The sequence below is a fragment of the Leptonotus elevatus genome, chromosome 10, assembly GCF_054856555.1.
Source record: "Leptonotus elevatus isolate MCC_2025b chromosome 10, RoL_Lele_1.0, whole genome shotgun sequence".
In the NCBI taxonomy this organism is placed as follows: domain Eukaryota; kingdom Metazoa; phylum Chordata; class Actinopteri; order Syngnathiformes; family Syngnathidae; genus Leptonotus; species Leptonotus elevatus.
In genome coordinates, this window is record NC_141248.1 from 5,553,319 (window position 1) to 5,571,435 (window position 18,117).

The 18,117-nt window shown below is 39.3% G+C and overlaps 1 protein-coding gene across 5 annotated transcripts in view; it reads right to left on the reverse strand.

Moving 5' to 3' along the window:
- magi1b (membrane associated guanylate kinase, WW and PDZ domain containing 1b) overlaps positions 1-18,117 on the reverse strand; it is a 134,349-nt gene that overhangs the window by 29,667 nt on the left and 86,565 nt on the right. For all 5 annotated transcript variants that reach the window (XM_086087780.1, XM_086087778.1, XM_086087779.1 and 2 more), the window contains 5 exons: positions 16,510-16,567; positions 15,616-15,722; positions 14,455-14,568; positions 11,569-11,754; positions 10,771-11,427 (listed from right to left, as the gene is read on the reverse strand). In XM_086087780.1, the coding sequence (XP_085943906.1) occupies positions 10,771-11,427; positions 11,569-11,754; positions 14,455-14,568; positions 15,616-15,722; positions 16,510-16,567 (1,122 nt within the window). The remainder of the gene's footprint in view (positions 1-10,770; positions 11,428-11,568; positions 11,755-14,454; positions 14,569-15,615; positions 15,723-16,509; positions 16,568-18,117) is intronic.

Sequence of the window (18,117 nt, forward strand, 5' to 3'; positions counted from 1 at the left end):
ACATGGCACTGGCTGATCTCTTATACTGTGCTGCCACCTGCTGGGCGTTTTTTTGTAAAAACTACCATTGCTTTAAGCGACCTCTTCAGGTCATAGGCTGCATCAAAGCCTTCTAGCATAAAAAACAAAAACTTATAAATATGTGATTCAAAAACGTATTTATACATTTTTGGATTCATAACCGATACGAATCTATGGGGAAAAGATATATAAAATAAAAGAGATATATAATCAATATCGGGCTAGAAAAGGAAAATCGATTCTATATTGATTATTAAATTATTTAAACCCAGCCCTAGTCTAAAGCCAGGCAGATCTGCAGTACAGAATGGGTCAATATTGTGGTTCAGCTCTTTAGATAAGATCTTAAGCATTCATGCACACGCACGCACACGCACGCACACGCACGCACGCACGCACATGCAATCTAAACCCATTCATAAACACAAACGTCTATAATCTCCCCCCCCCCCCACCTCCTCTCTTCCCATCATTTGCCGCTGACCCACTGTTCACTTTTGCGCAATCAATAACAATCCTTCATTTAGGAGTCACTGTACACAGCAATCCTCTTAATCAGATGTGTAGATCTGTGGTCTGACACATTGCAAAGGCTTTCTCTCTGGGCTGAAGCATGGCGTCAAAGCACCATGCTGGCCTTGGATTATGCATCACTGTACTATCATCATCAGCAGCAGCTGTCCATCAATTGTTCTCAGTTGGTGCTCTCTCCATACGCCACATTACATACATAAGAGATTTGAGACCTCATCAAGCAACATTCAATGTGATTTAGTTCACCAAGATGTTTTGAGCTCATTGAAATCTGCTTTACATTTTTTATTTGACAAATATAAACCCGAACTGATTTCGATTCATTAATTCAATGAATTACAAATAAGGCACGGTGCGTTTGAAGCCTCCATAATCAAACAGTACTAATGACGTTGAAGCCAACCTCCAGCTCTAACGACGTACAACATGGGGAAAGAGCAGATGGACAATAACTGTTGAAACAGGGCTTGATGAAAAGCATGTTTTCAACAAGCAGTACAACCAAATATTGGTCACACGGTGAGGCTGAATTTAGCCACTATGGTCCTCACCTAATCTGGCCGGAGGGCATCAGGTCCGCAGAGACTATTAATTTTTTTAAGAGAAGGCTCAAGACAGCTTTTTAGTTTGGCATTTAAATTATTTTTGTTTCTTTTCTTAGTTCCTAGTTCCTTCTATCATATATTTTTGCCTTTTATTTTGTTTTCTTTTAGCCTTTAACTATTTTTATTTTGTTTTTTAGTTTTTAGCTCCACTGTTTCCTGGGTGCCTTTCATTACATGGTTTCCCTGTGCCCCGCTTTTATTTTATTTATTGATTGATTGATTGTACAACAGTTATTTTCTTTCTTATTTAGAATGTATTGTTATTATAGCTCTAGGGCATCATGCATGAAGGATGTGTACGAACCATTCCACTCTCACGTTCAGATGTATCCAAAGTGAAATGACCGTGGGAATGTGCTGTGCTCCATGCCAACGGCTTGGCAGGCAGACGCAATTTTTTCTTGATTTGGATAGAAATGATGCTGGGAAATTGCGGGACATGGACTTTTTGCCAATAAACATATATTTTTGTAACACATTTAGATCTTACACACATGGGAGTGGGGTGGTGGAGGTGGACGGAGGTTTCCATGCCTCAAAAAATAATGGTCATTGTGGGGTGGGTGGTGAGGGGGCTTTGGTACTCCAACATTTTCGGAATGATTGAGATAAATTAAATGAATGTGCTCGGATTCATGCCTACGCACAGATTCAAGCATCTGGATTTTTTTGTGCGTGCGAGTTTTCTGGATGTGGCTGTACGCCGTTTTAGTATGCAAGTCTTTGTACATGAGGCCCCAGGTCCCAAGTTATAAACCAAACAACATACCCATTTTGTGTACTATAATCTTAATTTTGAGTGTTTGTCCATGACCTCTTGTAAAGCTATCTGACACAGCATTTATTTATTTATTATTTACTATTTTAATAGCTGTGGGATGTTCATGTTACAACCAGCGTGTTCACTCTTAGGCATTGTCAATTTGAAATGGGCTGTTTTTGAGTTAAGGGATGAAACATATTTTTGTATCATTAATTAATAATCCATTAATGAAACAAATAATCAATTAATCAGTTACAGCCCTAGTCTGCATTAACGGCTTGTGAGGGGAAAAAATGATCACTGAGAAGCTTTGAGACAGAGATTTGTCTTCATCTTCTTTTGTAACCACATTATTGGGAGTTATTCAAATGGTCATTGCAGCCTTCAGGCAGAATTTTGCATCATGTAGAGAAAAATGTCAGACTTTAGAAGTTTTTTTACTATCCAGGAACTGGTATCAGAAAGGTGGTCTTTTACAGTGATATTTATAGGGTCTTCTGGTGTCAACTGCATATCATTGAAAGTGTACTTTGTGGCAGCCAAGGGGCTGCATCTAACTACAAAATAAAATTGGGCCATAAAGTGGAACCTTGTGGCGCACTACATGCAAGAGTCTCATGAGGATGAGCAGTGGTTAGCTATAGTGAGCGCAAGGTTTTGCTGCATAAGATACCAGAAAAAATAAACTGCCAAACCAAGCGTCCATGATCCCTACTCAGTCGAAACTGGTTGATTAAATTAGCACGATAAATGCTGTAATAAACGGCACTTAAATCCATCAGAATAAGGATAGAGTCGCCCTCTCTATCTGCTGTTAAAAGCAGGTCATTCATTATTTGCCATCTTATTGCAATGAACAACAGCTTTTAAAACCAGACTAAAAGTTGTCAGAAGTTGTTGTTTGACATAACATTCTCTAAAGGGTGGCGCTAGACACAATGTAGTCTGTTGATTGGCTGGATCAAGATATGGGTGATGTGAAGGAAACAAAAAAGGCTGGATGTCCTCCATTGTTTCCCCTTGTTAATTGTTCCAAAATCTTTGTTGAATTCATTGGCAGATTACACCGTCTCTGTGCATGATGTAATGCTTTTAGTGATGCAGCTATCATCATCATCATCATCATCATTTACCGCTTGGTGGAAGAACAAGTAACAGAAAATGTTGGACATCTGTTGAGATGGGAATGTGATTTAAAGGACAGCATATCGTGCATTCTTCCACAATTTAAAACAGTTCCCAGATTTCTTTACATGTATGTTTTTGTTAAAATACACTCAGGATCAACAATTACAGACAGAATTCTATAGTATATTTCTTGCCATGATCAAACCAGCTGTTTTTAGGTGTGGCTATGAAATGTGCAGCCGAGTATCAGGCCGAGCTCCTCTTCACCAATAACTTCACAAAGCATCGTTTATTAGTAGTAACACTGACGATAATTCACCCATATACAACCCCCCCCCCCCCACACACACACACACACACGCTCCTACTTGCACACAACCTTAAAGCAAACGTACATAGAGGCTACATTGGATTGGCACTTAATTACAAAGCCACAAAAATGCACTTGTCAATTCATGTAGTGGTGTAGCCTATCACATCTCTAAACAGATACACCCACCACCCACACAGACTACTTAGCCAAACATTATTACTTTGTTCCCCTGCTACTCATGGAGGATAGTGACTGTGGCTCTGCCCTGAGTAGTGAAAATATGAGTAACTGACGCCTACTCAATAAGGCTTGCAACAGCCCACAGATACCACAAGAGGGCGACAGAAAAGGCCTCAAATTCAATACATGACAATTGAAACAAATTTATTGTCCCCAAACGGTCAAAAGATGGTGGAGAAGTGCTATTTTTATAATAGATATGGCTTTGGCCAAATGATGAAAAAAGCAAATAGGTGAGTTAACAGAGGCCGAGTTTCCAAAAATAATCTGTGATTGGCAGTTTCACAAATGCCTAACTGGGAATAGGTGGGGGTCACTGTATAGCATCATCAGACAACAATGTTGTGTAAAGTCATTGCTTGAACTTTGTGTGTATTATTGTTAATTAGTCCCACTCTTTCAGTGGGGCAGAAGTGCAGAACAGCTCGCTCAGACACCTTTTTCAAAACGGATAGAAAGAAAAGATTGACTTGGATGTTTAATTTCACACTCGATGGGTGGGCAGGCACTCCAGAGACCCACATATTTGTATGCAAACATTAAGAAGTAAATTTTCCATCATGTGTTGCTTTTAATGCCTCTGCCATGAAATAGAAAACCTTATTTTGCCAGCCAAATCTTAATGCAATATTTCCAGTGAATAATGGACTACTCAAAATGTGGACCCTTTAGGCATCACATTTAACATATCTCATTTTTGGGATTAATGGCCTATCAGATATCAGATCATAATTAATTTCACAGGAGCCAAATCATAAAGTATGCAGTATACCAACAGCTTGATAGCTTGTTACACAGCCTGGTGATTAAGCTTGTTTCATAGGCAGGGGAACACCGTAAGTGCATGAAGAGGGAAAACATGTCACATGCAGTGTGACATTCCCACATATGGATGTATTTACAAACTTGTGATATAACCATGAGAAAGAGGAACATGTGAAAAACAAACCGGCTTAAATTATGATGAACTTTTATAGCAATCGCCCGAGCTGAGTAAATGTGAATAACCAGCCATGCAATAAAGTATTACACAGTTTTGTTTAAGCCAAACTGGCACAGCAGCAGTCACTAATAAACAGATTATGATGTCAGTCCACAGTGTCTATGTGCACATATTGGCAACAATTTGCAGTTGTCTCTAACAGCCAGTTCCATCTGTCACCATAGCAATTAGGGCTTGGTTGGTTACTGACATAAGGTTTCCCAGCAACAGTTGTGGTGGCGAGTTGCTCACCACTGTCCAGTAAGAGTGAAAGGCTCTCGTCAACATCTTTCATGTCTGGATGTGACAGTTATGTTTTCACATCATATCTTAGAATTTTGATTAATCACTTATTTAAAATGTTTTTGGGATGTCTTCAAAAAAATTTAATCAACTGCACACTCTCATCCTCCCCTTTTTCTAATCAGCTAATTACTTGCGTGATTCCAAATGAGAAAAATGACCCCCAATAGTTTGACATGAACAAATATTCTAATGTCATACACAAACATTTATTACATGCTTTACTTTAATGCATGTAGTAATATTTATTGCTCTAACACAACCTGTGCTACCTTAAACATAAGCATCCGCTGTCAAGGATCATCTGCGGTCAAAATAAATAGTATGATTAATCTGCGTTAATCAAGGTTATTTTAGTTAACAAAAACTAACAAAAAAACAAACTAGGATTCAAATAACAATTTTGTTAACAAAATCAAATTAAAACGAAAATGTAATTTCATGTTTACAAAACTTACCCCGCCTACTGCCCGAAGCCAGCTGGGATAGGCTCCAGCAACCCCCGCGACCGTACAGAAAATGGATGGATGGATGGATGTTTACAAAACTAACTAAAACTAACTATAATTATAGCGAAAATGTCCTTCGATTTAGTCTTTGGTAATTAATTTAAAACATGAGCTTTTGGGGATGATTTTAAATGTGATTTCAAGTATTTTTATTTCGATATTAACCGGAACAAAGATGTTTCAAAGTGTGTCACACAGAGGTGATGTCATCTAGCAGCAGCCAATAGAAAAGCACCTTCAGATGACGTCGCTCCTCAGCGACAATTTTGCTGTGCTTGACTTTTGGCTCCAATAGCTCGGCTCGCCTGCATTTTCATTTAACTCAGCCGAAATGCAACGCTAGGTAAGAAATGCATTACTTTTTTCATTTTAACATGGTGTTTATTAAATATTGCGCACAAGTAATACACATTTAAAAAAAAAAAGAAAGAAGAAAACTAATACTGAAACTAACTAAAACAAAAGTAAGTAAGTAATAAAGTAATAAAAGTAATAAAAATTAACAGAACCACACTGAAAACTAATTATAACTAACTGTGTTTAAAAAACAAAACTTAAAACAAAAATAATAACTGACTAAAATTTTAAATTTTAAACTATAAGAACCCTAGCGTTAATACATGATTAATGCAATCATTTTTTGTGATTAATCATTGAGTTCTTTGACAGCACTAATAAACAAAAAAAATGAATAGCTAAATATACCCAAAACACATTATTGAACTGTCTTTCATTTTCTTGAGGGATCTATAGCCTAATGCCGACAGTTAAAACACTGAATTTAGTTTTGAAGTGTGATTGATTGCTTCTTGCGTGGCTCTTTTTTTTTTTTTTCGCTCCTCCCATATACGCACACGTCTCTCCACCCGGGAGACCCCGCTAGAGATTAGCAGTAGAGCATTGTCATGGAAACAAAAGATTTACGATCCAACCAGTAGCTGTGGAGGTGTGAAGACGCAGAGAGATTGGCTGGGCCGAGGAAGACTCACCTTGCCTTGGTGCAATAAGCAGTGATTCACCAGCTCAAGCCTCCAGCATCCGAAATGAGCAGAGGTGAATTGTGAGCATCGAGTGGCCAGGCGGCGGCTCCCCTACCGCTGCTTTTCAGAACCGCAATGCTGTGGGTTATGGTGCCATTGGAAGGTGCAGTCAGCAGAAATTTTAATGCAAAGTGGGCAAGAACGATGCTTCCTGCCCGTACAGTGAATTGATTTCCTGCTTTGGTCTGCACAGGGACTCATCATCTACATTTATCTCTTCTGAGTGCACTCCACTGTCAGCATTACAAAGCTCTTGTGAATGGGCATGCCGGTAACTGTAGGCTTTTTTTATGTAGGTTACATAAAGTTTACATTAGTGAACACGCCGACGCTATTTGTGAACATGCCCTTCATTATGCCAAATAAGAATTACACAGGTAAAGATCCACCTGTGTTTTTCGAGGCACACCTCCAGGACAGACAAAGAAAATACACATTGCTTTCTTCAAGGGTGCAATCAATCTCTTTTAAACTGCACTTTAGGGCAAAGGGGAGGAAATAATTACAGTAAGCAACAGGAAATGCACCCTCTGGTGTTATATTGTAAAGGGTGCTTTGTGGATGAGCATGCCCAAGAGTATCATACAGATAATCTGCAGGTCTTTGACTTGTTTTTCAGTAATTGACTCTTCATTTTCTCAAGACAGAAGACCTGTTCGAATACCTCTGATTCTTGTTGATCTCCTTACTTTCTTCTATCTTTTTCTCTGCATTTCTCCATTACAGTGCATGGCCACAAGGCAGCTGCTCAAGCTAAGCAAAATTACCTTGCATTCATTGGAGGACCATAACCCTACATAGAAAAGCCAAAAGCAGAAACAACCAGGCTTTATGTTAATGAATAATGACAAGCTAGTGGGATACTGAGGGGTTATATTTCAAGAACACCCAAACTAGGTTTTGCTGACAAAGAGCTATTCAGCAGATGTATGCATCCGTAATGGACCCGCTAAGTTTTACACCTATGGTAGAACAGGGAAAAGTGGCAAGGAAATAAGCATTTTGCACAATAGTGACACAGGGCTAAATTACATCCCAGTAGCAATGGAGGGAAAACCCAAGTAAAAAATATCAGCACATTAGAGCAGTGTATCCATCATCAAATGCATTCCCGTCGTCCAATGTTAATACATTATAGTGCAAAAAGAAAAACAAATCTTAATTTATCGCCACTTCTAAAAACCCAACCATCCATTGAATGTTAACTGGACCAAATGGCTAAAAACAACACCTCAGTCCTTGCTCAGCTAGTTTATGTAACAACAAATCATTTACAAGCAATTCAAAAAAAGTTATGACCGTGAGCAGTCTTCGGACCGATTACTGCGACATTGAAGCCAGCGGAGGAGGACAATCAGGGACATGCGCTGATGTGTGGACTGCAAGATGCCAGCAAGAAAGTCAAAGTGGGCACACTGTTGTGTAGAGCTACCATAACGAGCGCATGCACAGATGCCGACACACAAGCACCGGCTTCTAACGTGGGCGAATCGGTGGGATGTACATAACAGCAGGGGCTTCGCCAATTAAGACTAGCAGTTATCACGATTTATCATTGAATGTGTGACTCCCCACATTTGCTTCGTGTGTTGTATGTGGAGTATACGCACACACATGCTGCAAGTGTTGCTTAATGGAGAAAAAAATCTTTGATGGATGGAAGCAGCGAGTGCAAAAACAGAGAGACCGAGATGATGATGTATGTATTTAATAAGCAAAGCTGACATCAGGACCCCCAATTAGAGGCCAGCGTGCCTTGCTGCTGGTGGAGAGAGCTCAACTAAAAAGGCAGGCAGTGCAAAGCAGGAGTGTAATTAAGGAACTGTGATATTTTCACATAAATGCTCTTCGGTGTATGTGCAAAATATGAAATATACAGTTAAAGCCAGCAATTCATACCCCAGCCAAAATGTGATAAAAACAATTATTAGTTGTTGAATGGGTATCTCCTGTCCATGAATGACACAAGAAAGTGGCAAAAGACATTAAGAAATTGTTTTAGCATTGAAAAAGGCCCCCCATTACGACTATCATAATATACGTATATATTTAAAAAATAAAAATAAATACATTTGCAAATTCTAAACAATTATGCAATTAGAGCATTTGGATTGGCTGTATTTAATTTGTCAAAATGTATGTACATTAAATATTTCTATTTTTAAACTAGATTACTAACTGGACTGTTTCTTTGACCAATCACATTTCAAAGTCATCCTCTCACTAAATGCTAGTTCCATTTAAATGCTCCATCTACTGTATTTCCTACATTCTATTTCAGTAGTAGGCAAACTCGGTCCTTGAGGACCGGAGTCCTGCAGGTTTTGGATGTTTCTCTGCTCCAACACAGCTGATTCCAATCACCAGGATCGTTATCAGGCTTATGTAGAGCTTGCTGTTGAGCTGATCATATATCAGCTGTGTTGGAGAAGGGAAACATACAAAACCTGCGGGGCTCCGGCCCTCGAGGACCGAGTGTGCCCACCCCTGTCAATCCCTAATTGCAGGACATAAAAAGAGACAAATCCAGTGTTTACACGTGCCCACGTGCCTTGTGTATTGAGACTCTTTCACGTCACATGATTGTGTACTCCTGCATGTTAACGTAAATAGCACTCACGAGGAAATGTCAGGGAGGGAAAAAGAAAAGAAGAAAATTCCATAACATGCCAAGCGGCAGTGTTATTTGGCTGCCTTTCATCTGACCAGCTTCCTTTGACAGTTTGGAGCATTAGCAAAAAAAATAACTGAACACATTCACACACATACCCCATGCTAGGCAGTAAGCACACACATACAAAGACAAAAAGGTTGAGTTGGCTTAACTAGCCCCAAAGCAAAGTACGGACAGTTTGACAGAGAAAATGGTCCAATTACTTGATAACACAGCGATTTTAGGGCTCTGGAGGTTTGAGAGCCTCAAGGAGAATGAAGGTAAAATTCATTGAATTTTACTTTTATCCGCCCGCCACCCGCCCCCACAAACCCATTCCCCCAGTCATTTTCAGTCAAAAGTGAAAAGAAAAAAAAGCCAGCTGTGGGTAATGAGTTGCTACATTTACTAGACAAAAAAGGTCATACATTCCAGGACAAGTGAAGGGAAAAGTGGCAATGGGAAGCCTAGATGCCCAAAGGATTGATAATTTTATTTTATTATATTTTAAATATTTTAATATTTATGATATTATATTTTCATCCATCTATTTTCTTAACCGCATATTCCTCACAAGGGTCGAGGGGGGCCCTGGAGCCTATCCCAGTTGGCAGTAGGCGGGGTACACCCTGAACTGGTTGCCAGCCAATCGCAGTATATTATATTTTATTTATTTTAATTTCAAATTGTCAACTGTGTCATAACACCACTGTCAGTCAATGTGCAGTACATCTAAAAGGGTCCTTTCACGCTTGGGCAATTTCAGCGGTCCAAGCAAAGTGATCAATCAATCAGTTAGCTTCTTTTTTTTTGCATGAGAAGACACCAAACTCAGTAATCACAGATACAATTAGATTTGCAATAAAGTTATAAAAAGCTCAACTTATGTTACTTGCTGCCACAGTTAACCATTGCTAAACATTTTATTTATAGAACTATATCAATCGGACAAATAACTTTAAATTCAACAATAGTGGGGTTTCCATCCACCTATTTTTATTCGAATTTGCAGGAATTGCGAAAAAGAAACTGATTGGAAATGCCAGGAATTTGAAAAAAGGCCCAAAATTCGCAAAAATAACTTTTTACGCTTGGAGTGGGTGGATTTAGAAGCGTATCGCATTTTGGCTACCGAAATAGCTTTTGTGAATAAGCGACTACAAGACCGGCTATACATCGCACGTTTTGACTGGATACTACGTCACACGTGCGTTTGTAGTCACACACAGAATGGCGGATAATAAAGTAAGATATGTTTGAGGAGACAAAGAAACACAATTCTTTTTAGAATTAATTAAAGAAAAAAACATGAACGCAATTTCAGATCAGTAATCTGTCCATTTTGTGTCTTGTGGCATAGAGACGCACTTATATGACGTCATCTCGCGCCGCAGTCTCCTCTCTATTCGCAAAAGAAGAACGGAAGGAAGCGGGCATAAGTCACGTGTCAGTGTTGCGCATTTTTACAAAATTTTGTTAAAAATTTCAAAACATTTGGATGGAAACCTGGCTATATTTGTGTATCTTGTCTTATAAACAAAGACACTGTTTGTGAGTTGACTTTTTCCCCATTTCTTCCTTTCACATCCCACTCTAATGTTTCCCGTATTGACAAAAAAAATGCAGGAAGAAGCGTTCACGTATTGACAAAAAAAAAGCAGGAAGAAGCGTTCACTCACCTCTCTGCACCAACATGGTGACCTCGCTGCCTTTTGGACACTTGCTTAGCAAGTCAACCACCTGGTTGTGAGACATACTCTGCACATTCCTCTTGTTCACCTCCACAATGATGTCACCCTCTCTGAGGCCGCGGCAGCGCGGGTAGTCCACAATCTGTTTTACTCTCTGCCCCCCGCCTCCGAGGCTATCGGCGATGGTGAAGCCGAAGCCCTTGTCTCCTTTCTCCATGTGTACAGTTATGAGCTCCGGTTGCGTTGCAATGGATGAGGCCAGGGTGACCACATCGCTGGGGTAGCCATGTTGGGATGTGGTGTCAGAGGCCACCTCTGCCGAGGGGCTGTAAGGTCGCGGGAGGCCATTGAGGGCTGTCCCGCCATTGGTTGAGCCATTGTTCTGGCTGCTGTGACTGGGCGGCAAATCGTAGGTATTGTTGGAGGCTTCTTGACCATTCACAATGATGGGATCTTTGTTGTCAAGAATGGCGACTGAGGTAACCAGGCTTGTGTTGGGGTCATCAGGGTCAAAGGGCAGTGGGTAACCCCGGCACAGCTCCAAGTTGACCATAGAGCCAATTGGGATTGACTGGAAGATCTTCACAACTTGTGCATGGGTGTAGCCGAGCACACAGGTGTCATTGACACTCACGATTACGTCACCTTGGGAGGGAAAACAAGAGAAACGTTAGCGTGACTCTTTGATAAAGTTGGAACTTTGCATTTGTACGTAATCAGCACCCAGAAAATCTAATTAAAGCAGTGTTCCATCTTTGTGATCTTTGATCAATAGAGTGCCCCAACCTGTCTCCATTTTGCCGTCGAGGGCGGCGGGCCCATCAAGGACTAGGCTCTTGATTTGCAGGAATTCATCTGGCTCGTCGCCTCCCACTACAGTGAAACCGAAACCTCTGCGACTCTTTTTCAGCTTGGTATTGATGAAAGTCCCCTTCAGTTCAGATCGGTTCCGGGTAAAGAAAGGCTTTCCTCCTGAAAATAAAACAGAGTTACCGGTAATTACATTTCAATGGAACAGATGTACCACTGCAAAAGCTAAAAATGAATTACTCAGCTTTGGATTCTATTTGTGTCACCCAAGCAATACAAAATGGTATTTTGTACAGGGCATGTTGGTTGGTAGCTTGTTTAATTGATAACGATTTTACCTACAGTACATACATCCTTGTACAATAAAATAACAAAACCGTGACAAAAGTGGCCTTTGTCATTTAAAATTAAAAAAAAAGTAATCAAAACTCAGCATCAGTCAACATTTAGACACAGCCTCTCATTTATAGCATGAGTAAGTGTGTCCAAACCTTTGACCGGCGCAGCATTCAAGAAGATCATTGGAGGTGGGAGACAAAAAAGAACCCAACTATCTGTAAGGGAATATAATTGACAAAATAGCAAGCTGTCAAAATCCCCTTTCACTCTCTTTTCTCTAGCTCGCTGTACTACTCTTAAAACACCAACGCAGGATGGGAGGGTTTAAGTCAACTTGTGGGGTTTTCCTATTAGAGGTGCAATTGAGTGCCCTAACCTATCTACGCCCATGACTACTGTGTGACATTCAACACCCAAAAATGAGTGCTCATAACGGTTTGTGCTCAAAGCAATTACCATTGTCTCAGACATTGGTGCTAACTTTATAACACATCACATTATTTGCTGTGCTAATGCACGAGTTGCCTGAAAGGGAGACGCTAATAAATGCTGGCTGTATCATTAACCTCTGGTGGACCCAGTTGTCAGAAAAGAAGGCAATGTGAATGCAGCTCAAGGTAAAATGTAGCTCAAGAGAAAGAAAGAGCGACAGAGAAGCAAATGAATAAGATCCAGTCAACCACAACAAATGACAAAGGAGAAAGGGAAAACCAAATCAAACAGAAGGGAGGTGAACAAGGTTCATTCTTTACTAAGGTTGCACTGAATGAACTAGTTGTTTGCAGGAGGTTGGTTTGAAAGATGCAGCAACAAAGAGAAGGGAGAACATCGTCCTGTGTTTTTCCCCCCCCCTTTCTTTTTAGCCAGAAGAGGGAACAGCCAAGGCAGTGCAGCATTGTGACCAAATAATTAAACATTGACAAGGGGTGGGGGGGCTTTGCAGTCGTGTTTTGCCTTTATTGGTTTACTTTTCAAGAATGTTGTGACCTACGCACAAACAAAATGACAAAAACTCTCAAACTGGGCTGTATCAAAGTGAATCTGAATCCTACACTGAGTCAAACTGAATCAAATTGTTGCACTTTAAAATAAACCATCCTTGAATCATATCACACCCTATGTATCGAGATATGTGTTGAATTGTCTGTTATTGGAGAAATACACACCTGAATGTCTGCAGTACAGTATCTATCTACAGTTGCGCTCATACGTTTACATACCCCTAAGGTATGAGTATCTCTATTCATGTTCACTTCAACCTCAGAAAATATCAAAACAATTGCCACAATATTTTGAATTTTATGGACATTAAGCCTTTTTCTCGCCATACAGTTATGCTCGTAAGTTTATATACACCTAGCTTATGTAAATTTATGACCACGTTCCCCTAGCTTATGTAAATTTATGAGTCACCCATCCATTATCTAAACCAGGGATCTGCAATCTGCGGCTCTGGAGCCACGTGAATTCTTTAGTCCCTCTCCTGCAGTGAATCTCTAAAAAAAAAAAAATTGGTAGAAATTTATATATTTTTGTATATTTATTTTTAGATTAAATATTCTTTAAATGAATTAATGATTTAAATAAAAAAAATAATAATTAAACAATCAAAACATGTCATAAAAAAGAGAACAAAGGTAACTGAATATTTTTAAATATTACCTAAAAATTTTAAAAAAAAGTGACTATAAAATGTCAGGAAGGGGAAAAGCAAAAAATTACCATAAAATGTCCATGAAATTGCCCAAAAATGACAGTGAATTAATAAAAAGGCAGAAAATGTTCAAAAAGTAACCATAAAATATCAAAAAACAAAAAAGATTCAGAAAATTACCCAAAAATATAGAGATATATTTTTTAAGGCGGAAAGGAAAATATGCAAAAACTATTAAATGTCCAAAAACAAAATAAGCAAAAACTACAGAAATTTTTTTAATTAATTAAAATAAATAAATAATAGCCATAAACTGTCCAAAATAGGAAGAACAGACAGAAAATTACCATAATGTCCATCAAATTGCCAAAAATGTCATGAATTTGCCAGATAGGCTGAAAAGTCTACAAATGTATAAAAAACTAAGCATGAAAAATTACAACAACAAAAATCCCCCCCTCCAAAAAAATGGAAGAGGAAAGGTCGAAGAAATGAATGCGTACGTATTGGATGCTGCTCTCATATTTCTGTCATGGTGCAACTCTCATTAGCTGTTGGGCCCTCAGTACATTAGACTAACACAATATTCAAATGTTTTGCAGCTCCACACACATTTTCGGTTATTTCTTTGGCCTACAATGGCTCTTTTGACAGGAAAGGTTGCTAACCCCTGATTTATACTATATTTATCATCCACCTATCTATCTATATATCAAGTTGTCTCCCCATTTATATTTATGACATAAAAATATAAGACTGTACAATGGAATGTGTGCACTGCCAACAGATAAACCCACACCATTGAAAACAGATGTAGAATAAACGAGTGGTCTGGTTTGGCCTGTTCAATAACAAAATGAAAAACTTACGTTTTTGTCCCATTGGCACCGTGGGCCGAGTTGGAGGGTCCCTGTAGGTTTCTTGGTGGTTGGCAGTATAACTTGTTAGAGGGGCCCCGGCAAACGTTGAGTCTTCGATCCATTCTGTAATACAAGGAGGCATGCTGTATGCTATCTTGTGCCTTCAAAACGTTGAACAAAACTGAACGATTATATAATATGAAGTTATAGGAGAGGGACAGAGTGCAATGCAAAGGAAAAAAAAGTGGTTTAAATAGAATATAATTAATTATGCCGACCTAGAATCTACACTTTGAATTTTATACCTTCCCACTGTGTAACATTTAAACGTTGTATGCTGAGATTAAAATAGGCTGTGCAAACGTCATGAAACTTTTAACACTTGCCGTCTCTCTGCTGAGTAACAATGCAAGTGCATAAAAATGGAGTGCCCCATTTCTTCATACCATCTTTGATTAATGACCTTGTTACTGTATCACGGCACAGGCCAGACTACTACCTTCATTAATATTCCAAAAGCAAGGGACTGTATAATCAATGCCAGGGTGAAAAAGTGGTTGAAAGTGCTGCTTGAAGGTATTGAGGGCTGGTGGAGGGATTGAAGTTTCAGACGGGAGAAAAGCCAGCTGGTAATTGAGTGGAATCCAACGGTTTCTGCCGAATGGGCAAAAGTCGGAGCTTGATAGGACAGTTTCTATGCATATACAATTGCTCGCTCTATAAGGTTTCATGCAAATGAGTAACGCAAGACAGCTTCAGTTAAATATTGGCTGTGTTGCTACATCATTAGTGTGATCATTGTTTTAATCATTAAGCAGCAAATTATGAAACAGCCCGAGTTGACTGTTTTCAAAGGAGGCTCAAGACACCTGTCCTCATCTTGGGGAACAAAAGATTTCACATTACTTCTAAAAACTGGAATGCCAAAAGAATCCATGAAAATGGCTGCATGACACGACTGAAATCAAAGGCACGCCTCTATGGTAGGGCACTTGGCAAATAATAAAGAAGTAGCTGGCAACATAAAATTGCATGCAAAACAAAATGAGTGTGAAAGCAGGCAGAATCTCTCACATGTGCATACGGTTTCAATCCCCCTCATGAACAGAAAGAAAGGAAATGATGACACCCTTATAGGGCTTGAAAACAAACCTCTGATGTAGTGCTCACCTTCAGGTGGCTGCTGGCTTTGCAGTTGCGGCTGTTGCTGTTCCACTTGCCTGCGCCGCTTAGCCTCCAAAACAGGATTCTCATACTGAGTCTTCCTGTTGATATGACTTCAAACGGAAAGAAAGAGTACATGGAGGTGGAATTGGAGAAGAGGGAAAAGGTGAAACGGGAGAAATGATTAAAAGGAGAACACATTAATAAGAATTAAGTGTGATGTTAAAGATGTGTAATAGAATAAATTAGATAAATCATGGTGGGAGCAAGTGATGACATGGTAAAACAATACAGTACGCTACTGGAACATGCACTCTCAAAACCTGAATTTTTGTGTGAAGTTTTTTTCCCCTTTTTTCTGTCGCTATTAAGCTGCACATGAATAATAACAATAATAGTTTACAATGCAATGACTTATGTTGCTTTTTGTTGTCAAGCTACTATGATGTCAACACTATTATTGAATTTTTTTTTAGCACCCCATTATGGGGGGGGGGAAAACTGATTGAGATTTGAAATAAAGGCATCAGACAAAAATGACAGTCACGGGGGGAATATGAAATTCAGTTGTGATGCACCGAGAGCCATCTGTGGAACATCAAAAACAAATTAAATATATGAATATTTGAATTCATGCTTGTTCTCAAAGGTTTCACTCACACAAGGGAAGCAAGCATGTGCGCGAGCACATGCGCATCAACACTGTGTGTATTCCAAAATGACAGCGACACAAAGTAAATGGCCTACATTACAGAAAAAGACCAAAATAGCTGGAGCCAAGTGTGGCTGTGCATGTAATATCTGAACCCATTACCAATTCCAGAGTAAAGAGTCTGCACCAGTGTATTCACTAATTGTGTGTTCTTGGTGACTTACTTACATATACAGTACATCACTTACTCAACATAGTAGACCCCATACACTGGATCATCGATTTTCTCCCATCCGGGGGGAAGTTCTAAAAGAGAATAAAACAAGACCATCCTAGTGAGAACGTGGAAACAGCATCAAGTAGTTAGATGATATGCATTGAACTATTAGAGGCAGGGCCAGTAGGGAACCGTTTGCCTCTGCATTGTATCTATCTGTCAGTCAGTCGGTCTCCAGGGCCGGAGTGACCCCTCAGCATCCCATGCTGTCTGCTTGTCCCCATGTCCCTGCACACTGCTGACATTTCCACACATCAGATAACAACTGAACAAGGCACCCTTGGGCAGATGGACAAATGGCGCAGGAGGGTGGATATATGAAAGGTGATGGGGGATGTGTTGTGGCATGGAGAGGGTTACGGTAAAAATATCCTCGAGAATGAATGAACACTTCCTATGACGGCGTATTAGGGCCACGTATAAATATATATTTTTTAGAGGGTGGGGGCAATATTCAGAGGGAGAAAAAAAACTAAAGCAAATTTTCCACTTTATAAGGTCGCAAATTTACGGGGGGAAAACCTTGTAAATTTGCGTGTTTATAAAGTGGCAAATTTGCAAATTTCTAAAGTGATAAATTTGCGAGAAAAAACTCAGAAACGTACGCGAAATACACGTAGCAGACTACTACTTTGTGCCAATACTTTTCGGTCGGGTTTTCAAATAAGGAGATAGTAATTGCTTTAGCAGAGATCAACCATATGATGTTAAGCATTCGCTCTTTGAAGCGTTGGGTACAACCAGCGACAAAGACGCTTAAGTTAATTTGTTAAAAATGTATATTTACTTGAATATTTATGTTTCCAGAATTATGATTTACACATTCATACATTTTGTTTTGTTTTTTGTAAAAGTAGCTAAGTTGACGTGTCGAATCTGCGTCATTCACTTGCATTTAACTAAAGTATGCTAGTTTCTGATTGGTTAGTGTTAGTCAGCTGATCGGGATCGGGAAGTGTTGTCGCTCTAGCTGCTGTGTATGACGAGTAGAGTTTAAATTAAGAATGATTCCATCTCCATCCTGCCTTTTCCTTTTATTAACAGTGTCCCATTAACCACCAACGAATCCTCACAGACTATAGCTACACTACGTGTGTTTGTCGTAAGTTTGAGGGGTTTTTCTCGCAAATTTGCCACTTTCTCGGAATATTACTCCCCCTCTGAAAAAATATATATAAAATATATATATATATATATATATATATATATATATATATATATATATATATGTGTGTGTGTGTGTGTGGCCCTAATACGCCGTCGTACACTTCTGCACTTTCAAGTGTGTAAATCAGGTATTTTTTTCCAGCACTGTTTTAAGAGTGCATGTTCCGCCCAAAGTGATGATAGCGTCCATATTGTCAGACACATAACACACATTACAATTTGCATCCACAAATTTTCCCAGATAAATCTTTCCTGACAGTTTTGCATATCATTTCCCCTTCCATCAGATACATTACTCCGTATGTAAGTAGTCTAATATGTATCATATGTATAATAAGAAAAGGCGTGCTCTTCTTTCCAATGAGGATTAGGAAGGAAGAGTCAACTGCAGATGCTAATAAAAGATGAAATG